General features: G+C 41.1%; 3 protein-coding genes across 4 annotated transcripts in view; 1 reads left to right on the top strand and 2 right to left on the bottom strand.

The window, feature by feature from the left end:
• Positions 1–6618, bottom strand: part of rhbdl1 (rhomboid, veinlet-like 1 (Drosophila)) — a 63096-nt gene extending 56478 nt beyond the window's left edge. The window contains exons 1-2 of one of the 2 annotated variants that reach the window (XM_025909956.1): positions 6417–6618; positions 6224–6320 (exon numbers count right to left, since the gene is read on the bottom strand). The gene's annotated coding sequence lies outside the window, so the exon portion shown is untranslated. Of the gene's footprint in view, positions 1–1921; positions 2029–6223; positions 6321–6416 lie in introns of those variants that run through there. The other variant, XM_025909957.1, reaches the window with a different exon arrangement.
• h1-0 (H1.0 linker histone) lies at positions 4139–5549 on the top strand. The gene is given in 2 exon segments (XM_003438453.5): positions 4139–4730; positions 4733–5549. Coding segments are annotated over 2 exon segments (591 nt in total). The 5' UTR covers positions 4139–4400; the 3' UTR covers positions 4994–5549.
• Positions 6619–6775: 157 nt separating the features above from the next.
• Positions 6776–17397, bottom strand: rhot2 (ras homolog family member T2). The gene is made up of 19 exons (XM_013273463.3): positions 17195–17397; positions 16457–16515; positions 15469–15550; positions 15294–15337; positions 14843–14896; positions 14703–14755; positions 14280–14388; positions 14003–14104; positions 13772–13870; positions 13574–13682; positions 13337–13457; positions 13035–13119; positions 11831–11976; positions 11624–11724; positions 9970–10100; positions 9766–9846; positions 9544–9666; positions 8818–9020; positions 6776–8104 (listed from the first exon to the last, which is right to left on the bottom strand). Exons 1-19 carry the CDS (start codon positions 17229–17231, stop codon positions 7987–7989), a joined length of 1857 nt encoding a protein of 618 aa, XP_013128917.1. The 5' UTR covers positions 17232–17397; the 3' UTR covers positions 6776–7986.
• Positions 17398–18111: the final 714 nt, after the last annotated feature.

Genomic DNA, 18111 nt, shown 5'->3' with positions numbered 1-18111 from the left:
TGGTTATATTCCTGTGGTACAGGAAGACCGCTGAGCAAAAATGTAACAGTTAAATGTAAATTTCAGTCTGTGTGGACAACAACAGATACGTGATTTTGACCATTTATCACAGTTAACTGCTGTGTTATCAGAAACAGATTGCATGTCATTTCCAACTTGACCGCATTCATGCAAAGACTAATAGACTGACTCAGTCTTATGGTAACATTTACGGCCAATTTTAGTGATAATGTTGATTTACTTAATCTCATTTTGCTAAAATAAATAAATAAATGATAACTGAATTGACAGAAGTGTATTTTATTGGATAAAACATATACTGACAGGGTTTAACTTTGCGGACATAATTTGCAATATTATTTTATTAATTGTTGCAATACTCATTTCTAATTATTGCAAAATATTAAAAACTGCCATATCATATGATGAGTGTTGTGATATGTCGTATCATGGGATGTCTGGCGAGATTCTCACCTCTGCTGTTTAAGAGGTGGTGTAGTCATCCGTTTTATTATCATAGTTGTAGATATGTATTTTGAGACTAACTGTTAGCAGCTACACAAATTTGGAGCAAGCCTTTTACATCCCTCTCACTTCCAACTTTATGCTCAAAATGTATTCAAAGAGAGATGTTCCTGTCACACATTTTAGTATAAAACAGTCCTTTTACTGTAACTGACTGGAAAATCGTCCACATAGGATAATCTCACTAAATATACATGAGGTAAAATATGACAAATTACACTGAAGCTGCTCAAACAATGAGGGAAATTCTTTGTGTGGTGTATTTATGAGACCGTAACAAAACCAGTTTTACAAATACTGAATTTAAAGCAGTGCTCTTTTAAATGTAACACAGTGTAATTGTGTGCTGGGCAGTTCTGGACCCTCTGACATCCGATCAACTTCTCTGATAGGCAGCACAATGAGGCCTTCAGAAGCAAAATGGTGGATGATGTTACCCAGAATGCTTTGGACCAGCGACAGGACGAGACTTGAGATGGTTTACTTCAGCTAAAATTACAAACTGGCATCAGATAAATTTAGAGTGGGAACGCTAACACACATGTGACGTGATGGTGTAGCTGTCTTCTGTAAATACATATGTAACATAAAGCCGACTCCACTCTCTCCAACTTTAGACAACTACACCAGCACTGGGTCAAACATTATGTAAGGCGAATCTCAGACACACACATGACCTATAAATGCACAGTCAACACCAAAATGGCATCAGGAATTTTTTAAGGTCACAGGCAGCATGTATGGACTGGCAGTGAGGTTTTTTTTCTTTACTCTATTTGAACACTCTAAACACTCACATATCTCTTTTTTTTAACCTAGTGTACACACACTCTAATAAATACAGTGAAGCATCTTGCCCAATAATACTTTGATGTAGAGGATCCAGGAATCAAACCACCAGCCTTCTGATTAGTGGACAACCCGCTCTACCATCTCAGCGCCGCCTACATAAGGCTGCAACTATTACTTTTAGAATTGCGGATCATTTCCTTTATTAAAGGCTTGAACAAAACAGAGAAGTAATTAAAAAGGGTCGGAAGCTACACAGAGTCCAAAGCCACCTCAACAGCTTCTTTTGTTTAGTTTATTGTAATTTGAAACACGCAGATACCGCGCAGGGGAACCAACCCATGTTTGCATAAAATATTAACAATCAATCAAAAATTATTTCCTTTCGAGCAACTAATTGATTAATCGACTTAATCACTTGTCGCACACCACTGAGACTCCAGCGCTTGAGAGGAGGGGGTGGGGGAAGGGCCACAGCAGGCTATAATTGTGGCAGGGATTCAGAGCATCAGCGGATAATTGTTAATTATGAGTCGCCTGTGAAACAGAAACGCCTCCGCGACGGTCCTAATAAAAGTGCCACGTTCGTCAAGTTACATATCATTACCCCGATAATCACTTCGATGCTGCGCGCTGAGCGGGGCTCGGGAGGTCCAGCCGGTGTGAAGGACGTCCCTCTGCCGGTGGACGCAGGGAGTGGTCTAACTGGACTACAACTCCGTGTTTGGCTGCTGTTTTTCAGCACCGCTTCCTAAACGGGGCACAAGCGGCCAAAAACAATGACGCGTCACTGCGAGCAACCGGTGACAAAAACAACGGCCCCGCAGTCAGCCCTCCACTCCAATCAAACAAGCCGAAACGCGAACGCTGTTCTTGTTACTCCTGGCCCCGAAAAGGAGTCACAAACAATAGAGATGTTGTCCATATTATCATAAAACCAGCAGTGAGTGTTTATACAGTCAAGCGCGTACACGCACAACGCACTGCCCAGTTATTCTCCTCCATTCACTTACACCACATTCATATTTTTGTTCCCTCCAGCTCGTCTGAGCTCAATTATTCACTCCTTCACCTACCTACACCACCAACGCCACCCGTGCACTTGTGCTATATGAGTATAAATACTATTTGATATGGACCCTCCTACACACACACACTCATCCATTCATAACTCATCCTTTCATCTTTTCCGTCCCTCTTAAGCTCCATGTGTACCACATGAAAAGGAAAAAACACACACTCACTCATTCACTCTATCGCCCCCTCCCCTCTCTGATCGTTTTCACCCATTCAATCCCTCCTCACTCACTAACCCACTAACTCACCCAGACTGTGGTTAACACAAAAACACACACGCCAGAAGCCCCCCAAAACAAAACCCACTCAGTCCTTAAACTCACCATAAACACACAGGTGGATAAACAAGGGAGAGAGATCATTTATATATCATTCATATATATTTATATAGAAACAGACACGTGAGACATTATTGCAATCCAGCTAAATGTAATTTTATAATAGTGGGTACTTTAGTGGGTACTCCAAAATGGGCAGAATCCTGCAGTAGCCTACAGTGGAGGACCTCCTCTGTGAAAAGCTGCCTAGTTGTCGGCGTGGTTTTTGTGTGTGTATGTGTGCACCATTTAGTGTGATGCGCAGGAGGACAGAAACTGGTATCCATCCAAAAATTAGTCCCCAATAACTTGGATAAGCACGTCACAAAAGTCGGGTGAGAGCACTACTCCTGTGGCTGTGAGTTTCATATAGGAATCAAAATGGCGTTGCAGGGAGGGACAGTAAACCTGATATTAAAATGAGAAATAATGCAGCAGAATTGTTGCAAAGTTGATTATCTGGGATCTATTTTTTGGCTGCTTTGCATCGGCACCCCAGACCCTCACTATCATGACCAAAAACACACGTCCAACCTGTTATTGACTGTGGTCTGATGCGCCAGTTCCTGAACAAAAGAAAGCCATCACTGCGCCCTATATTGAAGGACTTTGGTTTCGGCTGCGGTCCCCCCTGTGCAGCTGGACTCACACCTGGTCACACAGCGACCACTCATCCGTGACCCCCGTCAGAAACGGTGTGATCAATTTTAAGACCCGCTATCAGAATCCCTGATCTTTGAAGGTGTTGGCAACTTTCCTGACAATGAAGCTCGAGTGGAGACTGCCATAGTGACAGTTATAACCAATTCTGCCTCAAAATGAGCAAACACGGGGAACCCACGAAGCGTGTCACAATCCGAATAAACCCACATTACCGTCCCGAGTGTCACCTGCAACTTGGATACCGTGACATTTAATTTATACGAGGTTTAACAGTAAATAATCTCGACCACGTCACTCAAAGTCAATGGCCGGACTGTGTTAGTTGTGAAAATGTATCCATGTATTAAAAGGAAAAACGGACTCCTGCACTGCACGAACCGTGTGCATCAGCACGAGCATAGATGCAGTTTCGATGTGCATTGGGTGATTTTGTCCCAGGTTCCGCGTGTTTGGGTCAATTTAATGCGAATTGTGCAAAATTGTTCACGGCACGCGTTACTTCCAGCGGGTTTTCCTGGAATAAAAGTTGTTGGCCGACGCGGACGGAGGACAACGAGTGTGCCGGCGTGAAGCCCAATGTCTCTGCTATCAGCCCGTGATGTTCCGCTCGGTAGTATTCATCGGGAGTTTTTATATTTGTCAGGAGTTGGAGGATGAAGAAACACAAACGGGACGGCGCCAGTTCCATGGAGTCCGCTAGATCAGCTGCTGGCAGTTGGTGTTCTCAATCACGTCCGCAGATAGGCTTCATAGGCTCACTAACGCGCCTGTGGAATAAGACACTTAAACTGATCCCGGGTGTTAAAGCGTGAGTTTGTGTGGATGAGATTTTTTTTAAATTTATAAGCAGAAATAAAGCAACGCATTGTCCGATAACCTGGACTTAGAAGGAAAGCTTTATTTCTGACTGCGCGTTTATTTCGCTCTTTTCGACGTTCCTGTGCACAGAGCAGGGTGACACTTACACCTTCCAGGACTTGCTCGTTAACTTACTCAAAACAAAGAAGAAGAAGGAGAAAAAAAGTCATCATGACGGAGACATCCACGGCTCCAGCCAAAGCCAAGAAGGCATCCAAGCCCAAGAAGCCCGCTTCTCATCCCAAGTACTCGGACATGATTAAAGCGGCTATTGTTCACGACGCGAGCCGGAGCGGAGCGTCCCGTCAGTCCATCCAGAAGTACGTGAGGAAAAACTACAAGGTGGGCGACAACGCCGATGTCCAGATTAAAATGGCCTTGAAGAGACTGGTGGCGGCTGGGACGCTGCGCCACACCAAGGGAATCGGCGCGTCCGGATCCTTCAGGCTCACCAAACCGGAGGACTCCAAAAAGTCCACCAAGGCGGCAGCGGTGACGGCCCCAAGCCAAAGAAAGCGGCCAAGCCCGCCAAACCCAAGAAGGTGGCCAAGCCCAAGAAGGTGGCCAAGACGCCGGAGAAACCCAAGAAAGCAGCTGCGAAGAAAGTGAAGAAAGTCGCGAAGAAGGCGACGCCAGTAAAAGCCAAAAAGGCACCGGCGAAGAAACCCAAGGCAGCCAAGCCCAAAGCAAAACCAGCAAAGAAAGCATCCAAGCCCAAGGCAAAGACACCCAAAAAGGCAGCCAAGACATCAAAAAAGAAGTGAATGGACAATAGCGGAGGCAAAATCACTGTAAATACTTAAGGAAATGTTTTCGTATATGTATTATTTTTGTAAGGTGTCATGCAAACTTATACTGTTTTTACCAGTAGTTTTCTCTCCATTTGCACTATAGCCTAAAAAAAAGCTGTAGAAATAATTGTGAGCATTGTTTTTTTTAATTATTGCGTTAATAATAACAATACTGTTAATTCCCGTCTGATCCTCGGTTACTTATAGGCTAGAGTGAGATCTTGCTGATAAGGAAAACTTGTATATACAGTGGAAGTCATGAATAGTTGTTGTTAGTGCACGAGGTCATGCTGAAAATACAAATGTTTCAATGTTGGGCATTGTTGAGCCTTCACTATGTACAGACCATAGGAGGCGAGCGTCAGCAAGAATTTCCTAAAGCCTCTATAGTGGTCATTCAGACTCCATCCTGTATATATTTTTTTCCATGTTCAGACGACTCATGATGTACAAGCACCACTCTGTATTCAGTCACTTTTAAAGACTGCTTACACTGCGACCCAATAAACCTTTGTCATCTTCTAAAAAACAAAAAAGTGTTTTCAACTTATTGCGCGCATGTGCGTAATTCGCTTCGTGAAGCGGATGGATAAAATACTGTGCACATCAAAACTCTAAAGGCTTATATGTCATTTATTTGGCTGCAAGGACAAAGAACACAGTGTCCCCAATTTTGGATGTGTGGATATTTGGGATGACATGTAAACCCTCTTTTCCATAGTATTAGTTATGCACTGGGATTTAACAAAGCCCACCTACGGAAGCCTTAATGAGATATTTTAATCGCATAAGAGCTGATTAAATACAGTGAAACTTGAGATGACTTCAAGTTATAACATGGCAATTTACACTAGGAAGCAATAGTGTTACTTATCAAGTGCAACCTGCTCTCCGTGGGTGCAGACAATGGGTTTGATTTATAATCCGAGTGACATAAAGCACGAAGTCTGCACACAACAGAGCGGGAAATGTGCACAGGAATAAAGCACTTTAATACAATGAAAATGCAGGGGTATTAAATAACTGGAGGTTAAGGCTTTTTAGTGAAACACACCATTCAAACGCTCCCACATAGAGGACATACAGGTTAACCTGCAGCAACCATTCGCACATCAAACTCAAAATCTATCATATAGAGGGGCTGCAGATCGCCGAGGAGGTGCCTTTGCAGACACACCCATCGCTTGCTGTCCTCCTCCTTACCTGAGGAGCAACTCTGCCATCTTGTGGCATCCTGAAGGAACAAGCGGACTCCTCGTCAATGCAGTCGGCACAGAGGCGGCAGCAGACTGGAGTCCAACTGATGATGAGAGTCAGGATTACATGTAAATGTCACTCTCCACGTGCTGTTATTTGTTGTTATCTTTATATACGGATGTAAGATTGCTGCACTAACCTTGTTTAAAAGCTCCCTGCTGAGCGATCAATGTGCAGCGGACAGACCAGCCAAAGCATGTTGAAACCGGTGTCGCAGCAACGATGAGTAATCTAATTTTCAGTATTTTAACACTTTATGCATGAAAATAAATAAGGTTTTGTGATTAAATTCACAGAGAATCCATTCCTCCTGTGACTCATATACACTCAGATGCCAGATATTAAAAACATCTGCTCTCGCTTGAGCGCTAAAAACAAAAAACTTCAGCAACTACTGAAACTTGGCCCAAAGATAAAAGTGCCAACTATCAAACATCAATAATAATTACAGTTTCACAACATCTCTTTCAACAGTCATGACGTCTCCACCCAGTCTGGTCTGGTCTGGTCTTTTATTAAGCAACTAAAATCAGTAAGAAAACTGTTTTAAAAGTCAAACAAATGTCCAGGGAAAACAGTGGGTTCAGAGATAAATCAGTCAACAAAACAGGTATAATAATTAAAGAGTCATAGTGGGAAAACAATACAATGGTGGACTCTGTAACACAGTAAAACCATTGGAAGGGTTTTTGGGGGGAGAAAAAAAAAAAAGCACAAATCAAACAGTTAAAATCAATTAAAATTAATTTAACTTCAAAGTGAAATTAACAAACCTAGCAGAAGCAAAGATAAATGACCACATTTTTCATTAAAAATGTAAAATTTTTTAGGTGTGCCTGGTCTCCTTTTAGAGCAGAAAATATTTCCTACATTCTGGCAGAAGCAAATGCAAAACCACCATCTTCCATATGAAAGGAAAGTTTCTTTCTGCACAAAGAGAAATCTCTCCCTGCCACAGCATTCCCATTAATACCTCACTACTAAAAAAAAAGAAAAACAATACTTCATCAGTCCAAACAGCATGCCTAAGAGGAAAGTAGCATGCTACGACTACTCACTGCCGCTGGATTAATTTGGCAAATCATATACGATTAATTTGTATCTCCGGTATCTCAGTCAGAAGAAACAGCGATTCTCATGTGTGGGTTTCAGCAGCAGCCAATCAGCAAGTAGTCTTTGCCAAAATGCTTCACATGCTGCCCTTTGGTTCTTGATTCAGTTTGGCATATTTTGCTTTATGCACGTATATAAAAATCTCTCATCGTTAGCACTATATTGACACTGAGGGGGAAAGCAGTGGGCTTGACACTGCTTTCTTCCTGCATTTCCTCCCCTCTGATAAAGCACCTTTTTGGATATTAACAGTAGCAGTTCTTGGAGTGTCAAGCACAGAAAGGCTACCCACTACTTAGCCTGGACAAACAATGTAAGGCGGAAAAAGCTGGGCCCGGCAGCATGGGGAATAATATGATCATCAGCTTGCTGCTGGTGTGACGTGATCAACTGACTTCAAAGTGGAGAAGAGATCAGATGATGGAAATGGCAGAGATATGGAAAGTGTCCTGGAAGCCTTCAGGGTATTAAAAAAAAAAAAAATGACATGGACTTTGTCTAGTTCAAGCTGTGGCGGTTTTGCATCTGGTCACAGAGGTTTGGTCTTGATGGATGGAGCATCAGGCTGGGGGGGGAAAGCCTTTCCAGCTTGTCAGTCATTTCAGTCTGGCAACAGCTCTGTAGATAGCAAAACCCAGAACTGCAACCACAGCCGAGCCCAAAGCCACTCTCAGCCAGAATGTTGTGTTGGTCATGTCTGAACCATTCAGGTGCCTGGAGATTGAAAGGGAAAAAGAGCAATCACAGAGGGTCAGCAATTAAAAAAAACAAAACATGAACAAGCATTAATATTACAAACATCTAGCTTATTTTACACCTTCACCTAGCACCTTTTATTCATTCAGCTTTATATTTTCTACAGTTTTAATGAAACTTTCTCCTGAATACACCCCTAGAAACTCTGTATATCAAAATGACATTTATTTTTTAATGACAATAAAATGTGGTAGATATAACTCTACACTTTATTTAGTATGTGCAGAGCCATGAATATGCAATTAACCCCTGCCTCGACTTTCTGCTGCCTGCCTGCCATCATCTCCCTCTGCACGTGTAAACCGAAGTGATTGTCAGAATCTGTGTGTATGATGTTTATGAAACTGTCATTGGTACTATACAGTTACAGGTAACAAGTGTTATCTAATGTCTGACAGCACTTAGGATATTTTTAATCTGTGCGCAGTGAAAATGAAGGTTTTGCATTATCAAAGGAGATTTAGTTTACCTAAAACAATATAGGGTTCCTGTAAGTGTATATATAATATATAGAGACATTTCTCTAACCATATACTTCTCTATTAATGAATCTAACATGGGCTCAACCTGGGATGTTCTCCCCGTACCAAAGAACCTAAACGCCCTGAAACAAGGTGACTGAAAACAGGAGGTGGTGACTGAGTGCAGCAGGCTGTCTAACTGAAACATACGGGTACATGGCTGCCCAGGCAAGTCTTGTGTAGATGTTCTTGCTGGTGGAGTCAAGGGACAGCGTGGAGAAGGGCATCGGTGGAGGCAGTCTGTGCTTATAACAGAACTCTGCTGGGGTCATTCCGTGGAACTGCTTCACTTCAGGAAGGTCCACCTTGGAGGCGACCAGCACGCATGGGATGTTGCTTTCCATGTAATGTTGCTAAATAAAAGAAATTAAAAAGTTCAAACAGTGAAAAGCTGAGTTGAGGGAGAAGTGAATTTATATAAAAGGGTGTCCTAATCTAATTCAGATAACACATAACTGAGGTTGTTAACTAATTACAGCCAGTGGGTCCGAATACAAGCAAATTAAATCACAGTTTATGTTTACGTGTTGCTTAGTAACTGCAGAGTAATTGTAACTGAATCTTTCTTTAGTCAAACAAATATTAAAAAACTAATAACGATGCTGGAAGGATGTCTGTCTCAAGTCTATTTAATATGTTGGACCGTCTAACCTCTGCAATTTTCAGCTCTCCAAAATTATCTTTCTGTAATTACATATATGAACGGTAAAGACTGGGAGAGGCTGCAAAGTGAGCTGTGCTGGATTATCAGACAGGGTAACTGTAGGCAAACGGCAGCAAAACACACAGTAAAAGAAGAAGTGATCTTAAAAATTAAGAATGAATAGAAATTGACACTTTATCCTTCAAATGGTCCTGTAACTGACTGTGACTGACCTTGTATATGCTGGCACAATAGTTGAAGGAATGGGGGTCACTGATGTCATACATGAGACAAGCAACATCACAGGAGGCGTCTGACTTCTTCAAGAACTCCGTCTCCACGTCTACCTCATTAAGCTGCAGAGAAGAGAAGGTTGCTCAGGTCATAGTCAGGGTCAGATAGAGAGAGGGACAGTGATTTAAAAAAAAAAAAAACAAACCATGGGAGCTACTTACGATAAGGTACTTTTCCTGGTTACTGACTTGTACAGTATTTATGACATATGGGGAGAAGGCACTGCTGGAATCGCCTTTATTCTATTAAAGCAAAAAAGACACTTTAGCATGATCAGAGTTAATAGTAAAGAGTAGTATTTGTCTATCACAACCTAAGAATGCAACATATGACATTCAGCTCCAGACTAGGTGATGGGGACATACCACAATGTGGCGATCCAAAAAGGCCTGGAGGAAGGCCGACTTGCCTGTCCCTCTTGGTCCAATCACTTTGCAGAGAAATACTGATCTCTGTGTCTGTCGCTTTTCTAGGTCCACCTTTTTCTCTCGTGTCACTTCACATATGAACAAACAAACAAATAAATCACAAAACGGGCCAAAACACTGATATGCTATTTTTTCCTATGAAGCTGGTTAGAATTCAACTGGCTTAGCTGTAAGAGCACCACCGATGCTCATCAAAAGAAAAAAGTTAAACATTTCAGATGTTAAAATTCTGGAAAAAAAAATGTGTTCTACATTTTTCAGACAATTGAAAACACAGAGGTACAAGGCAACAACTGATATTAGAAAGCTCTTAGCAGAAAATGTTACTGCACAAGTTGATGGAAATAAGACTGAAACACAAGCGTTTGTTTCAATTCAGTTCTGTTGTGTTTTTAACTGTTTTTGTTTTGATCACCAAAACATAAGATGCCAAAAGACCAGCTTGTGAAAACAGTGTAGAAATTACTCAAAGATAAACTGGTCAACACATGTATTTGCTACTGCCCCCATCTGATAATCCACTCTAGATGTCTTAAAATGTTTTGCTGTATTTCACATTTGACAAGAAAGTTGCTGGTGAGCGTAAACCTTGAGTAAAGTGACCTCTAGTGGTTGTCAATATCCGTACACCTAAACACTGCATTTGATTTTAATGAAGTGTAAAGCTTGAAGTTTTTGCTCAAAGCAACCAATAGAAATAGAGCTAAGACTTTAAATTTTAAAATAAATTTATCAGAAAAGATAAAAAGAAGAGCAAAACACTGGCTTCTAATCACTGATGTTACTTAAGTGCAATCTTTAGCCTGAATGTAGTTCTCAATGACATAAATAAAATGAAGAAGTTTTATCCTGCGCACAGTACCAGGGCCACTCAGCAAACTCACATTTGATACAACTATTCATTACACTAAACTGCAGTTTGTCATCCGTAACTGTAAAATCCAGATTTCCCTCTTAAAAAAAACCAAACAAAGTAAGTTCAGGTTTTCTTGCACAGAAAAGGCTGACTCACCAATGGACATCAAACTACCTAAAAGAAAACTAAAACCAGCACGCACATACACAAAAAGTCTTTTTGCAAAAATGAAAGATTTTTGATGTTTTCCTGACAAATATATGTAACATTACATCACACTTCCTTACAAAACTGTTCTCAAACTGCCCACAGTGTGTCTGCAGATATCTTTAAGTCACATCCTGTCATATACTGTCACGAAATACAAACATCATCACTCATTGAGTTAATGCCCAGTTACTTTGCCAAGCAGAGAGTGCACTATGCTTCAACCCATGCATCCATAAATGTATTGAAACACATGCAATTTATAAACTTCCATTTCAAAGTGAACCATTAGATCAGATCAACATGCACAAGCTAAACTTATTCAACAGCATTAAGACTAATCTTCCTATAGAGCTTAACATATGAGAATTACATTTAAGAAGTACTGATATCTCCCATGTGTCACAGTAATAATGCCTTTTATTCACCATCCATGTTAAACACACACACACAAACACACACACACACACACACACACACACACACACACACACACACACACACACACACACACACACACACACACACCTGTGACTGCAGCAGTCTGTGAGTCCTGTTCAGTGAGAATAGGGTAGCCTAGATATCCTAGGTGCTCCAGGCAACGGTGGATGTCAAGGTATGCAGAAAGCCTGTGAAGGTCATACGTGTGCAGACAATAAACTCCTGGACGTGCATTAAAGTGTAAACCCAGAGCTGACTTAACACATAATGTCAATAATTTACAAAGAAACTTACGTCCACTGACAGAGGTAGCCGTGATTTGAGATGTAGCCCTCATTTGTGGTTGGGACAGTCATGTAGACTTCAGGACCCCATGGCATGTAAGGACATACACAAAACAGGTTTCTAAGCTCTTTTGGTGACAGGGCGGAGTCCTTATCCTAAGAGGGAAAGCAACGCACTTCTTCAAAACCAGAATGTCAGTAACATAACAGCTCATCTGGCTCACAATCCATTGCAGTTCACTTTTTATTACGACAAATGTTTTGAGACCCTATAGATGGTCACTGTGTTTTAAATTCTTATCAATACCGTAGGAGTAGTGAATCCTGTGAATTGTGGTTGGATGGATGGATGGATGGATAGACTCAACATAGTATGAGCTACCATTTAACAGGGAGATCATGTTTACACTAATTTTACTGTGCAGTGTGACACGAGACCCTTTCAAACACTCACTGCATTCTATTAATCGATCTGGTTCATGTGTTAGTGGCCCCTGTTTATTTTTCATAACAAAGCTGAGACAGCAGTCATTACAAAAATCTTATGTACCTCCTTTAACACAGAACTGAATCCATACTGAGCGATCGTGGCTCAAGAGTTGGGAGTTCGCCTTGCAATCGGAAGGTTGCCGGTTCGATCCCCGGCTCGGACAGTCTCGGTCGTTGTGTCCTTGGGCAAGACACTTCACCCGTTGCCTACTGGTGGTGGTCAGAGGGCCCGGTGGCGCCAGTGTCCGGCAGCCTCGCCTCTGTCAGTGCGCCCCAGGGTGGCTGTGGCTACAGCGTAGCTTGCCATCACCAGTGTGTGAATGTGTGTGTGAATGGGTGGATGACTGGATATGTAAAGCGCTTTGGGGTCCTTAGGGACTAGTAAAGCGCTATATAAATACAGGCCATTTACCATTTACTGTCACATTAACAGCACACATAAAATTACAGTGAGAGAGAACAAGAGCCAGTTTGTGCACTTCTTGTTGTCAGAGCCATATAAACATTCAATTTACTAAACCTAAGTGTGTACAGACACTTTCCCTTGACTACATACATCAAATCTTGTGCATAATAGACAAAACTGCACAAGTACTGAGGTACCTTCCAGCATCAAGGTCAAGGAAACTTTTTACGAAACCCAGAGGAATCTGAATTAAAGTCAATGTTACATACCCCATGTCTGAATAGAGCTCAAGACTCAGACAACTGAACTTGCTACTTACTTCATCATACTTGTCAAACAACTGCTGGATGAACTGGTAACCCTGATGATTGAGCTCTGTGGTGCAGCCTACAGGAACTCTGAGTCTGACAACAGAAGAACATTTAGATATTTCAATATTCCTCTGACTAATGCAGAAAAGCAAACAAAGTCAAAACCACCTGGATGAACAGGATGACTGAGATTACTGTAACTGTACAGGAGCAATGATGTTTTCAGTGTAATTATATGGCCCACTGGTTTACTGTGGCCTTCAGCAATGTTATGTTTTAGAATGAGACAGGATGCAGGCACTACACATACTCAGGGTAAAGGTAATCATCAGTCAGCTCAAGGTTGTCATCGTAGCCAAACTTCCTGAGGATAGTCCATGTGGTTTCATGTCGGCCCCTCTGAATAAATAATGTATTAAGGAACAAGAAACCTGAAAAAAAAAGAAGAAAAAGAAACGTGACACCATTAGTTGAATACGGCCCTCAAACAACCTGGTTTAAGGTTACACACTGACATTCATAACTTTTTATTTAATTATTTTTTAACCATTTAGGGTCAGGCCATTGTCCTGGACTCCATCGCTGGTGTTCTTCCAAACTACAGTCTTTACATCTTCTAAGGCTTGTGGTGCCAGAGGATTCCCAAAACAGGATTTCTACATGAAGATATGTGTTTTTAGTAAACAATGTGACTTTTTTCTGAAGTAAAAGCTGAGAAAACATCTGATTTGTTTATAATGAGCACCTGAAAGCTGTTGAGTTCAGCATCACTGAGGATGCGGTCGTTGTCCTGGTCAGAAATGTAGAATATTCTGGTGAGGGCTCGGACACATGACGGTTTTAGCTAGAGATAAACATTAGATATAAAATCAGTTAATTTGAATGTATGCGTGTATACAAGTGAAGTATTTCAGACAGGAAGAACCACACCTGGCATGCAGTTCCAAATAAATAAATAAATAAAAAATTGGCTGACCTGTTTGTCCTCAGGGTCATAAAGAGGAGCAGTGGGGTGCAGAACTGCCTTCTGTGCATAATAGAACAGCTCTGAAATGTTTTTTAGGTTCTTTGCAGAGCACTTGGAAAAAAGAGAAAGTGCAAAGAATGGTTCAGATATCACTGTCACAGAAATCCCAAAGGCAGATAAGGTGTTCATGTGTAAATATTTTTATTAATCCAGGCGAGTCCGGGTAAAATAAGCAGGTGTGTACAGATAGGAGAGATTAGATCTGTGTGTGTGAGTTAAGTTTCACCTCAACACATGTCTCAATCTCAGAGAACTGGTTCATGATGGGAAGAATGGTTTCCATGGAACTCCCACAGCGCAGATCAGATTTGTTTCCCACGAGGATGATGGGAACCCTGATGTAGCAGAGACAGAAGAACTTTCAGCACAACACCGTCGGGACTTATTAAACACATACATCACAACCTAAGCTCCGGGTCACTTGTGGGATTCAAATACTAATACTCGCTCCACATTTTGGGAATTTCACTGATGCGCTCAGGTCCACTTTATAAAGTGTCACAAGAAGCTCCAGTTCCCAGATTACAATGTTTGCCAACATCATATGCAAACAAACACTGTAAAAGAGTGCAAAGTTCAACAGATTAGAGGACACCTAGCCGCAGACACACACACGCATGCACACACACACACAGCCTCTAATACCTACTTGTTTCCCTTCTCTGCATCTCCGTTGACTAAAGGTATCCATTTGGTTTTAATCTGAAAAAAGAAAAGGCGGCATGTAACACATGTGCGTGGGATCACTGTACAGTATGACACAATATAAGACAAACAGTAGTTTACTACCTTGTCTATTGTGTCCTCATTGGTGACATCATACACTACACACACCACATTAGCCTGTAAGGGGTGTAAAAAGAAAGTTAGATCTTAATCCAAAAAAACTGACAGCAGACTCAGTTCAAACGGTTTAAATGATTGCTACTTTACACTCATCATTTCAAAGACAAACAAAACAAAAACTAGAACAACAACAAAAAAAAAAAAACAACCTTTAAGTACTGATTACATTGTGCAAGAGTGCATATATGTACCTGGAGCCAGAGAAAGGAAAACGATCAGTCTGATGTTTTATGCCCCTAGCTTTCATATTTTTATTCAAGGCTGCTTGATTTGTTCAAAAATATTCCAACTCTCTTCAACCTCTGATTTTAATTTTTCCATCAAGTTTGCAAAGGTGCACTACAGCTGGAAATAATCACATTTATTATGTTCTCTTGCTGCTTGCTGCATTTACCTTAATGATCTCATCTCTAAGGACCTCGTCACTCTGCTCTTTTTCTGTTGAAGTTGAAGATAAACATTCATCTCAAAGTCATGCCATTCAGACACAAGTGCACAATTTGCAACTTCAACAAACTGCACACAGTGTACAACAAGAACAAATCAATGGTGTAATAATGATGTGCTACCTGAGTAGTCCACTATGTGTGTGGGAACCTTCTCTGGAGTCACATCAGCAGGGATGGTTATCTCTTCAGCTCTGGGGGGAACCTGTTAGAAAATAAACATCACACCCTGTATTAACTGAATTAATAATCATAAACTACTGTTGGATGCAGCCATAATAAGACTCTGGTCATAAAAAGATGGATATGGTCAGCAACAATAAGTAGGCCGTGGTGTTTAACCCATGCTCAATTTGTGTCAAGCAGTATGTCAGTAAAATACCCCCCACATCATTACACCACTGCTAACCTGAGCTGTTGATACAGGGCAGGCTGGTTACATGCTTTCATGTTGCTTACACAAAAATGCGATTGCCATCCAAATGTCACAGCAGAAGTCGTGACTCAGAAAACTGCGATTATCCAGTTGTTGTTAGTCTGTGGCAACTATACCCTGAGTTTCCTGTTCTTAGCTGACAGGAGTGGTGTCTACTTTAGTGTTCTACATAATGTGCTTTTAGCTTTACTTTTCTGCATACCTTGGTAGTAAAAAGAGGTTATTGGAGTAACTGTTGCTTTCCTATCAGCTTGAACCCATCTTCTGAACTCTGGCATGAACAGGATGCCTAATCTGAGAACTGCTGCTCAGTGGATATTTTTTTTGTTTTCAGACCAACTCCCAGAGATGCTTGCGTGGGAAGTTCAGATCAGTGGTTTCTGAAGTACTCAGACCAGCCTGTCTGGCACCAACAATAATGCCACGTTCAAAGTCACTTTAATCACCTCTTTTGGCCATTGTGATGCTCGGTTTGAACTTCAGCTTGTCATCTAGAACATGTCTACGTGCCTAAATGCACTGAGTTGCTGCCATTTGATTGGCTGCTTAGATATTTGTGTTAGTAGGCAGTTGAACAGGTGCACCTAAATAAGTGAAGGAATGTACATAGCAAGAAAAGGCAAATGTTTAGATGCTTAGAAAGGCACAGCAGAGGTGAGCTGTGCTTACAGTTACCTGTTCAGGGAACTCCTCTCCAACCAGAGACATGATGAGAGATGTCTTCCCCACTTTGGCTGTCAGAGAAGAAAATGAGAGGATGAAAGGCGCTAATGTAGCTCCTATTTTGATAGCACCTAGTTATAAAGTAGTTATTATGCAGAGTCACCGCTTCATAAAGCTCACTTAATTGAAACGTGTTCACGTAGAAGAAAGCATGATTATATAAAAGACATACTATTGTTTGGCAGCTAACTGTTACTCTGTTTTACCTTTAGTTAGTTTATATGGCTCCTTGATGACTGTGTCGACCGTTAGAGAGTACTGATGTGTTAGCTTACCTAACTCAAAGCAAACTTTCCAAAATAACAATAAACGGCCAATAAAATATATTTATGTTTTGCGCAGTGTGGCTTAAAACTGTTCATTCAGTCAATAAGATAAAAATACATAAAATAATAACGTTATTGCGATTACTCCATGCTAGAAACCAGCAGCGCATTATTAACTGTAACTTTCCAGTCAAATATTTTAAGCTAGCGAAATATAAACGACAGACAGGAAGTATATTGTACCAACATAAAACATATATTTTTATATGAGTAAACTTCTTTCCTTTTAAAGACACTTATCGCCTCTTGGCATCAGCAGTAACCCAGGACATATTCAACTAGCAGTCAAAAAGTTAGTTAGCTACGGGAGCTAATGGCTGCTAGTTGCTTAGCTTGTGCTCGGCTGTCAGTGTGAATGACTTACGTTCCCCCAGTAAAAGTATCCTGACGTCTTGCTTCATGTTTCCTCTCTCTCTGGGGAACAGTCAGACACGTCGCGGCACTAAAGTGACATCCACCATTCATTTGAATGTCAAATTTCTAGCTTAAAACAAACGTGTGCCTCTCCACAGCGATATGCAGCCAAGGTGAAATCATATCTTTCCGGTTCACAGAGGAGACTGTGAAACCACGCCCTCTGCTGGGCACAGGCCAGGCGTTACTCACTGCACTGTTGTCTTTGGATTTACTGCACTGGATCAGGGTTTGTTTGCTCAATTACACACTGAAATCACAGGGAATACACAACAAGTGCAAACAAGTAAAAAATAATATCAAACATGATATGTGGTTTCACATCAATCTGTGTTCATCACTCCCAGTTTAGCATTTTTAATCAAATTTTATCCTCGCAAATATAAATACATGCAGCACATCATCGGGGTCTATATTTTATTATTTGTCCCATTTATTGTCAGTCAATGCTATAATTAGAGAGTTTGCTTTTCATTCATTAGAAATTTATTTTTGTAAACAGACTAATGTGGGTGTAAAGATGATTGGATTTTTTTTTTTTCAGAACAAACTGATGAAAAGCCCCTGACAGAAGTGGTGACTAGTACTGGTAATTAGTGAGACTGTCATTGACTGGGAAGCCAGACTTCAAGTCTTTGTCACAGAATATCACTTGTGTGTCCTTTTATAGAAGGAACGTGGGAACAATGAGTACAACATATTCTGAGGAGGGCACCTGTCCACCTGTCATTCTGGTCCACAGCCTTAGTAAAAACATGTTGTAATTTACATTTGCCTTTTATTTTCACACCATTGAAAAATAGTAAATGCCAAGAGCTGTTTATCACTCATTTGCAGTAACACACTTTCTAACAGTTCTATATAGAG

The sequence above is a fragment of the Oreochromis niloticus genome, linkage group LG8, assembly GCF_001858045.2.
Source record: "Oreochromis niloticus isolate F11D_XX linkage group LG8, O_niloticus_UMD_NMBU, whole genome shotgun sequence".
NCBI lineage: Eukaryota > Metazoa > Chordata > Actinopteri > Cichliformes > Cichlidae > Oreochromis > Oreochromis niloticus.
Note: the sequence above shows the minus strand (reverse complement) of the source record. Positions and strands in the feature narration are given on the sequence as shown.

Bases quoted from the DNA above. Each gene is read 5' to 3' on its own strand.
- rhot2 (XM_013273463.3), bottom strand. From the start codon at position 17,231: ATGAAGCAAGACGTCAGGATACTTTTACTGGGGGAAC. The intron at 16,516-17,194 runs GTAAGTCATTCA...CTTCTCTGACAG, and splicing joins GATACTTTTACTGGGGGAAC to CCAAAGTGGGGAAGACATCT. The intron at 14,105-14,279 runs GTGAAACTTAAC...CTTTTTTCCAAG, and splicing joins AGATTGAGACATGTGTTGAG to TGCTCTGCAAAGAACCTAAA.